The 9,533-nt window shown below is 42.2% G+C and overlaps 2 protein-coding genes across 2 annotated transcripts; both read right to left on the bottom strand.

Moving 5' to 3' along the window:
* Window positions 1-2,438: 2,438 nt before the first annotated feature.
* Window positions 2,439-3,114, bottom strand: LOC124688072 (FCS-Like Zinc finger 1-like). Its single transcript, XM_047221789.1, has 2 exons — window positions 2,882-3,114; window positions 2,439-2,775 (listed from the first exon to the last, which is right to left on the bottom strand). Exons 1-2 carry the CDS (start codon window positions 2,971-2,973, stop codon window positions 2,595-2,597), a joined length of 273 nt encoding a protein of 90 aa, XP_047077745.1. The 5' UTR covers window positions 2,974-3,114; the 3' UTR covers window positions 2,439-2,594.
* A 4,691-nt stretch (window positions 3,115-7,805) lies between these two features.
* On the bottom strand, window positions 7,806-8,364 carry LOC124688073. Its single transcript, XM_047221790.1, has 2 exons — window positions 8,075-8,364; window positions 7,806-7,986 (listed from the first exon to the last, which is right to left on the bottom strand). The coding sequence occupies exons 1-2, from the start codon at window positions 8,362-8,364 to the stop codon at window positions 7,806-7,808; spliced, it is 471 nt and encodes a 156-aa protein (XP_047077746.1).
* Between the last annotated feature and the right edge of the window lie 1,169 nt (window positions 8,365-9,533).

The raw sequence follows: 9,533 nt of genomic DNA on the forward strand, positions 1-9,533 counted from the left end.
GCTAAGACATGGATTTTGAGTGCAATCGTCTGAAGATGGTCGCTCAGGATTTATTCAATCGGTGCAGTTGGCAGCTTGATCGAAGATTAACATGCTGATTCTTTGGCTGTTATTTACTTTATCTTTTTTCAAGTGGTTGATCCATGTATCGACTCTTAGTGATCCGTGATCCGTAATAAGCTTGTAATAAGGTGACCTAAATGTTGTTTCAATAAATTTAGTAAAGGCTATATGCAACTTTTCTATGCAGAGGCTAAGGTGTTTTCCTCATTTAAAAAAAAGAATATGCGGGCTGTACCCTAAAAAAAGGTATAGTAGAGAAAACAGTGTGTCATCAGAGTTGTATAATCAAAACTCCACAACAAAAGTGTCACTAAAGGTGGTACCAAGGTGTCACTGCGTCTACTTGGTACGTTTCACCTCACCGATGGTGACCTACTAATCAATCAGCTTCATACTCTTGGGCTCTTGTATTTAACGTGGTTGATCATGTCATCATGTGATTAATGGGTCCTGCAACCATATCATGTAACTACATGTCTGGGACGTGCTAATTTTTCTTTGGACGCGCACGTCACGGAGACTGTCGGTTGCTCCGACTTACCGACTGAAGGACGGACGGAATGGTGACGGGTGACCCACGGCCACCGTCCACTGTGAATTTAAAGCATGCATGGCTTGGTAGTTGGCAGACTACACGTAAGTAAATCACCTGAATAGTTTTGTTAATCAATAGCGTACACATGTCGGCACCCACCCCAGAATAACCTTGCAAAGTGTAAGGCTAGCCATAGTAGGTAGTATCATATAGTAGTATCATGTATATGATACTTTTCTATAATACTAGATCCATAATGCATAGTATCATAGACTAGTATCATAGTTTTGCTATATTAATTGATTTGTAGAATCCCAATACAAATTTGTGTACAAGATTTATTTGATAATAACTTTTCTCGTGATGTGCGCTATGATACAGTATCTACTTATGATACTCTAATCTCCTCTCTCATCCATAATTACCTGCCACATCAGTATTTTTGGTGGGGCTAGGATGCATGATATAGTACTAGCTATGATACTAGCACTATGGCTAGCCTAAGTGGGGTATGAAAACTTAAACTGTTGTTTAGGTTTCATGACAGAGTAATCAAACATTTGCTCAATGTACATATATTTGACCAATCTATATGATCATGTATGGTCACTCATTCAAGTGGGTTATAGTTAACTTATTTACATAGGTTCGTACACGATTGGAGAAGGCAGCGAGACATAAATTTTATATGACATGTATGACGGTTTAGTCTAGGCATTTTATGAGACATTCATGTAATCATGTGCTTGTTTAGCGTCAATTTTTTTCTTGTAATGTGGTGGTGTGTATCCTAGTTATGCAAAAGTCGGGTCAGAGCTCTTATGGCTTGCAACACATTAGTGCAAACTTTTGAGTTAAGTAAAACACCATTTATCAAGAAAAAAAGATCTTAGGTCACGAGTACATGCATGAGAGAATAAACCGAAGAGTGAATTACACATTTTACCTCCTAGTTATGCGTTTGCCACACTAATTACCTCCTCGAGTAGACAAGGTGTAAGGTGACGCAAGGGGCCAAAATTACCAGGACGACAATGAGGAACGGAACAGATATGGACAAGATAAATATGGACATGATCGTCAATGACACTCTCCGCTCTTTACATATTATGTTACGAACAATCGACGCAACATGCCGGTCACATCTAACTTAAACAAGCAAAATGCTAAATTAAGGTAAATCTGTGCTAAAAGTCTTTAAAATTGAATATTTCTATAGAAGTTCAATTGAATGAGGTAATATGTGTTATAAATATAGAGTGCAACGTTTTAGAGGATGAGCTAGATGTAGCTCGTTTTCATTGGAAAATTCAAAAATAGTATTTTAAAGTTAAAAAAATAAATCTGCATAGTCAGGGATATATACCACAAGTGTTTAAAATTGCAGTACGAAATACGTACTCTGGTCTATATGAAAATGACAAAAACTTCATAGATCTGAGAACAATGAATACTACACATTTTTAAAATCCCCAAAACTGTTAGAAATTTGTTAATTTTGTGTAGCCCAGATTACAATGGGTTTTGGATTGAAATTTTACATGATTGTGGAATACATAATTACCTATAGACAGATTCTTTTTCATATTTTTTTTAAAATTTCAAATACCGATCTCGATTTTGTTTTTAAAACGAGCTATGTGTTGCCCGAGCTACAAAGTGAGCTTCCGGACAAATGTACAACTACATGGTAAAAGATAGAATTCACTCTAATGTTTAAACCAAGAGAACATTGAACGTAAATTGACCCATCAACATTTTCTTGAAGCAACCACATTGTCACTTTTATTCTCTCTGTATATTTCGACTAATGCAAACGATACGCAAAACATACGCGGCCAAATGGTACATGAAAACCATCACTAAGTACAATCCAAGGGTTTGAACAAAAAAACACAAACCCGTGTATATGCGGAAACGAAAGCGATCATGTGAGATCTTCGAAAGAGAACAAAAAAGTCACCGGCAGACACGATTTGGAACTTCAGTTACAAGGCTAGCTGGCTAGGATCGACCCTGCTCGAACCTTTCCACGCTCGTCAGGGGCCTGCACTTCGCTGGCAGGTGGCACCGGCTGCGTCAGCCTCCCGGAGCAAGCTTTCTCCTTCCGCTCCGCCGCCTCGTCCGCCTCCATCTGCACGCCCCTGCACTCCTCGCTGCAGAAAGGCGTGTCGCCTCTGTTCGATCGGCGCAGGAGATTCATTGGTTAGCCACTCACATACCCGATTATCTGATGCGGAAAAGAAGAGGGATGAGAGTGGTAGAAATGTAGAATGGCTGTACCTGTACATGAAGATGTCGCGGTCGCCGGCGATCGGCTTTCTACAGAGGAAGCACGCGTCCAGGAAAGGCGTGTTCCCTCCTCTTCTTGCCATCTTCTTCGTTGCAGAGCGCGTAGGAGCAAGCTCCGGCGAGATGCGCAATGTCAGGGCTTTGCCTTTGCTTGATTGCAGAGCTTCCTTGCTCTTATGCGATTTTTCCCTGTGCCTTTTGCGCGTCTCCGTCGGAGGTCTGATGCTTCGTGAGGAGGTAAGAGGAAAAGGTGTGGCGTGGTGGGGGTTTAATAGTGGCGGGGCGGAGAGGCGGAGGAGACGTCGTCGGACCTCTTAGAAATCGTGCAGGACCTACCTGTCGCTGGATGCTCTGGCCTGGATCCGCCGCGTGGAGATCGGAGAGCGGAGACCGACGCGCTGGCTACGGCTTTGGGAGCAGATCTGCTGGCCAACGCAGTCTCCCCTCTTCTCTGTCACATCTTTTTCTTTCGGTAAACCTCTCCTTCCAAGCTTTGGTGATTTCTGTGGATACTCATTACTTTATAGCTCCACCTGTTAGTGCCACGTTTTGGATCTCTAAATGAATCAGGTGTTTGTTTATTTTTTTCGATAAAGAGCGCCTTATATTATTTAACAGGTGTAATAATAACATCTGGCTTAGTATAACTAAGATTCACACTGAGAACCAACCTGAGGTTGGGTGGTTAGGAGGGTGGTTGTACCCCCAGCCCACTAGAGTTCAAACCCCAGGTTTGACATCTGTGTGTCTCATAAAGGCGGAATATTCATTCAGTGGGAGGCGACGTTCCCGTCGACAGCGAGGCGCCTGTGGTGACTTCGTCAATTTCAAGATCCAATCCGCCGGCCCAGTCTTCCGGAGGTGCTCATAGGGGTAGGGTGTGCGTGTGTGCGTTCATAGGGGTGAGTGTATACGCGTGTATGTGAGCGTCTGCGTTTGTACTGTGTTTCTCAAAAAAAAAAAAAAAAAATTACCAACACATAAAAAAAGAACTTAATACAAGTACTAAAGACTATTGTGAGATTACGTAGACACCCATGTTGGTTGGTCGAGTGGAGGTCCAATGCTGAGATTACGCTCTCACCTAGGTTAGATAATAAAGTCATTCGTCATATCTTTCAACCGCGTAGACACCTCCATGGATAGGTCTTGTTTCTCCAAACGTTGAAGAGGCAAGCACTCCCACCCTAATAAGTAATAATTTAAACCTATTCGCCACCCCATTTAGCTAATTTTTAAAAATATTTGCATCCCTACGAGGTGGGTATAAGGTTGAACTTTGGATGATCGATCATATAGATCTAGCGAAATGGCAATGGAAGAATAAGTGTTAAATGGTCTCTTCATGACTGCAAAAGACACACTTTGTACTTTCCTGACAGTTACCGTTTGCAAGGTTGTCCTTGATGAGGATTACTCCTCTACGTAGATACCGCACAAACATCTTAGTTTTTAGCGGTATCTTCATTTTATAAATTTATTTTTTATTAGAAACTAGCTCCAAATGTTAGATTAATGCTTTGTACATAATCAACTGAGAACTTGCCATTCTCGTTTAGATTCCAGCGAAACTCATTAGAGCGATGCGACAAGTGGACAAGAGACAACCTTGAAGCAATGCACAAATGCAAGCCTAGGCCAAGGAGATTCCTTTTGATTGTCACATTCAGCGGGAAAATCCCATCACCTTAGCTAAGGTATCGCCCTTGTGACGCACAATGCTATACACAGCTGGTCATTGTTCCCGAAGTGTGGTATTACCCAACCACTTATCCTCCCAGAACCTTACCTCAGATTCATCCTTAATAGAGAAGGATCCATATGTGAAAAATAATACTTCTTCATTGCCATAAGACCATACCAGAAGTGTGAATATCCAGCTTTCCAATAAACATGGGTCAATGCATGTGAGCCAATATACTTTCTCAGTAAGGAGCATGGAAAGCCATTTACCTAGTAGCGCTCTGTTCTTGATCTCAAGATAGTGGACACCGAGCCCTCCTTTATCTTTTGGGACACAAACAACATTCCATTTAGTAAACCGGTATTTCCTGTTCTCATTATCTCATTGCTAGAAGAATCTTGATCAGAAATAATCCAATCTATGCAAGCCTTCTTTGGGTAACTAGAAGAAGAAAATCATATATCGTACCATATTGGTTAGTACTGAATTAATTAGAACCAATCTTCCACCCAGAGATAGTAATTTGCCTTTCCAACTACTAAGCCGCTTAATTTTGCAGTCACTCCTCGACGTGTTTCCATTCAGCAATCGTAAGCCTCTTATAATAAATTGGAATACCTAGATAGCTTATTAGAAACTTACCCAAACCACATCCAAAAAGCTCGGTGTGAAGTTCATCCTCGTCTTGGGCCTTACCAAACAATCAACTCGCTTTAATGGAAGTTAACTTTTAGACCTAATAATTGCTCAAAAGATAATAGTATCAATTTTAGATTTTTCGCTTTTTCAAGGTCATGTTCATGTTCCATAAAGAGAATTGTATCATTGACGTATTGAATAATCGATAGTCCACCATCCACAAGGTGCAGAACTACCCCTTCAATTTTGCCATCAACCTTAGCATGCTCTATCATAATGGCTAGCATATCAGCCAATATAATAAATAGCATGGGTGATCGGGTCGCCTTACCTTAACCCTATTTTCGTCTGGAAGTACCGAACCACATCATCATTGACTTTGACGGCCACACTTCGTCCGAAAACAAAATTGTGGATTACAACACGCCACTCATCAGAAAAACGTTTCATTTTAAGTGTTTTCTGAAGAAAGGACCATTTTACTTTATTATAGGCTTTTTCGGAGTCAATTTTTAGGATAACGCCATTAATCTTTTTACGATGTAACTCGTGAACTATTTCATGCAAGGTAACGGCTCCGTCCAGGATATATATTCCGTGCATTAAGGAAGTTTGAGTAGGGCGAACCACATGACCACCCATGGAATTAAGCCCGATAGTAGCAGTTTTCGTGAAAATCTTAAAGCAAATATTAAGTAGACAGATATGTATGTATTACTGAATCTTTTCTGCTTCATTAACCTTTGACAGTAAAATTATCTCACTAAATGTAAGCGAAATAACTCTAGTTGACCTTCATGGAGAGCACCGAAAAGCTTCAACAAGTACGTTTGACAGTGTCCTAGAAGTTCTGGTAGAACTGAGTTGGAAATCCATCCGGACCTAACACTTTATTGGGTTCCATTTAAAAAACTGTCTTCTTTACCTCCTTGTCCTCATAATAGGGAACAACCAGGATAGCATTTTCCTCATTGGTAACTTGATGATAACTTGATGAATGTCATCTATGCGTGTTTCACCCATTGTGAAGTTTCGTTCATCTGGATCCCCAAAGAGACCTCTATAATATTTTTAATATAATATTTTAGCTGCTCATGGCCCTCAACCGTGCCCTCATCCTATACAAGAGAGTGAATATATTTCTTCATGTGTCCGCTATTTTGGTACACTATGAAAGTATCTTGCATTCGAATCTCCTTCTAAAAGAAATCGAGCCTTCGACCGTTGATACTATTTTAGCTCCTCTTCAGGCAGAAGATTGGCCAACTGGGCATTTGGTTGACTTGTAAGCTCAATCTCTTGCGTGGTTTGTGGTCTCACTTCTACAAGCGCCTCCAACTCATCAATAATGGTTGATAAGAGGATCTTTTCTTTTCTTAAAAAACCTATCGTATGGCTTGCCCATCGTCCAATGTATCTACTCGTAGCACGTAATTTGTTGTTCCACCTTTGGATGGGATTCAGACCCTCGACATGTTGGAAGTTGTTCGACGGAGATCCATAAAAATATGCATATATAAGTCCTAAAATATCAATACCCAGGTCTATTCCGATTAAAATTATTTCTATTTTTTTAGAATATTCCAATCCATATGAGTTGTGCATCTGTACGAGTAGCACAACGTTTTGTACTATCCCTATAGGAATTCCAGGTTTTCAGCGTACATTTCATTTCATATGATGTTGAGTCAAAATCTCTTTAAAAGATTTGCATGTACTAAATCCATTTCATAGTTTTTTTGTGAACTAAAACCATGGAAAAAATTATGGAACAGATGTAATACGGTTCAAGATGAGGTGACATTGTAATCATGCATATCTTCTATTATATTTTAACGAAACCAATTTACATCCTTACTAACGTTTGTAGGAGACATAATATATCACTTAAAAATCTCTCTTCTATCACACTACTATGAGCGGGGAGGGGAGACATCTTTGAGCATTTACTACCTCTAGTCCTAAAAAATCAACGCGCTCACCTGCCTAAGCACACGCACGCGCAGCTCTCCCTCCGCGTCAATTAAATCCGACCGGAGGGAGTACAATGCCAGGTTCTCATGGAGATGCTATAACTGGTATTTCCTATCACACTAATGCTTATTTATAGAATAAAAATGCTTAACTAGGCACTTTCTCTTACAGAGATAAGCATTGGTGCTTAACACTGACCATTATAATGTTGGTTCTCGACGGACCGAGATGCTAGTTTATCATGCCCATGAATGATGAGGCTATAATGCTGGTTTAGGACATCTAAGATTGCGCAGCAACGATTTTCGTGAAGGAAACAATAACAACTAAAATGTGAAAAAATACAATAGACGCATAGCAGAAGAAAATGGCTCATAGGCTCTTCAAGTGGCCGTGATCTGAATCAGGAGCAAACAAAAAGAGGAGCAATTTTCCCTAGAAATTACAAAAGGTGGGAATATCAGGTAGTGATTCAAAATTGTATAGTATGTGGTATTACCAATCCCGACGTGTAACTAGGATATATGCTCTTCCTCTGTCCGTAGTACGTAGGATCTCACGCTCTTCTGCAGCAGGCATGCATGCTGAAACCGTGGATAGGCAAATGCCCGATGAGCTCTACTGTGGCTGCGGTCGTCGCCGCTGGGGTTCGTTCTCTCTCTCCGCCGCCGCCGCTGCCACAGCCGCCGCCACGGCCGCCTGCGCCTTTGGGGAGTTTTGCTTCTTCCTCCGGTGTCTGGCCTTCTCCGTCTCGATTTGCTTCCTCCTACATTCCTCGCTGCAGAATGGCGTGTCCCCTCTGAACGCAAGGCGTAATAGCAATAAATTGTGAGCAAGATACGCAGGTTCTATCATGACGTACGACGATTGTGGGCGTAGTAGTTGACCTGTACATGAAGATGTCGCCGGTGAGGCATTTGCGACAGCGGGAGCACTCGTTGAGGAAGTGTTGCGCCTCTCCCAGCTCCTCGTCCGGGACCGTAAAGGTCACGGACGATGGGGTGGCGGTGGTGCTTTGCCTAGCCACCGCTCCCTTCTCCGCCTTCACGCTGGCTCCGTCGCCGTCGCCGCCGGCCGAGGGGCACGGCGGCCGGAGGGCCTGCGCGCTGCCACCGGAGAAGACCGCCGCGAAGTCGGGGTTGCCGAACGCGTGGAAGTAGGAGGCGTTGAACTCCATCGGCCCCGTCAGCTGGCACGCAACCTGCCGCCGGGTCCGGAGCCGAGAAGGAGGCGAAGGAAGGAAACCTAGAAGAAGCGCTCGGGGGACACAAGAAGCCAATGGAGGACGATTAATAGGCAAGAGCTAACGGTTTCAGCCGATTTTAGCTTTAGCCATAGCTGGTTTAGCATCTGGCCTTTGATCTGGCGATGGAGGGAGGGCACCAATCATGCCAATGAGGAAAGTTTTTTCCTGGCATATGGGTCGATTAGTATGTACCGGCCATTACCTTTCACATGTTTGTGTGGGTTGGTTACATGCATCTAAAGATAGATACTAATGTGCTGTGTATACAGCATGACACCCTGTAATGGATGAAATTGGCTGGTGGCTTCCCACAGCTAGCTGATATATAAAGTTTCGAGTAAACTCCCACCTCGAACCATTTGGATTGCTGGTACTCTTGTGGAATGCTGAGGAAGACAATGTAAGAATATGATGACTTCCTTTCCTGCAAAAAATAAGTTACCGTAGTGTGACAATTGAATCAGATCTAATTTCTGTGACACGCTGAACCAGATTTGAAAGCCATGCAAAGTTGTAGTTTGAACCACATCAAGTGCCATCCAATCTTGAAACATAAAGTGTCGTATTCTCTCAACAAACAAGTGCCGTTGAATCTTGAAAGACCGAGCCCAGATCCGAGGTCGACATGCCACGGACTAGGATGCCACATCAGGCAGCATGTGAATACAACGTTTTTCTTTTTGGTAAAAGAGTTTCTCTTGATTTTTTGTTTGTATAAATAGAAACCAGCACACCACAAAGATAAAAAAAGGTTCACAACCTCATGCAAACACCTCAAAACGAAAGAAACAATGCCTTATATTCAGCATGAATAGATATCTAAAAGGTTGAAATACGAGAAAAAAATAAAACATCATGCTAGAGATGCCTCCAAATTTTTAGCCAATTTTCCTCCGAATCACCCCTCCATTACCGTCCAAGAGTGTCACCTCCGAGAATACTCCACCTTCATGTTGGGCAACGGTCTACGCATTTTTTTATGACACACAACATACCAAGATCACTATCGAGGTGCAAGCAACGAGGTTATACCCTTGAGGAGTATTCGATCACGTCAGCGCAACAGAGTTGATGATGTTGTCGATCAAGTCCTCTCCCTC

Source organism: Lolium rigidum, chromosome 2 (assembly GCF_022539505.1).
Source record: "Lolium rigidum isolate FL_2022 chromosome 2, APGP_CSIRO_Lrig_0.1, whole genome shotgun sequence".
NCBI lineage: Eukaryota > Viridiplantae > Streptophyta > Magnoliopsida > Poales > Poaceae > Lolium > Lolium rigidum.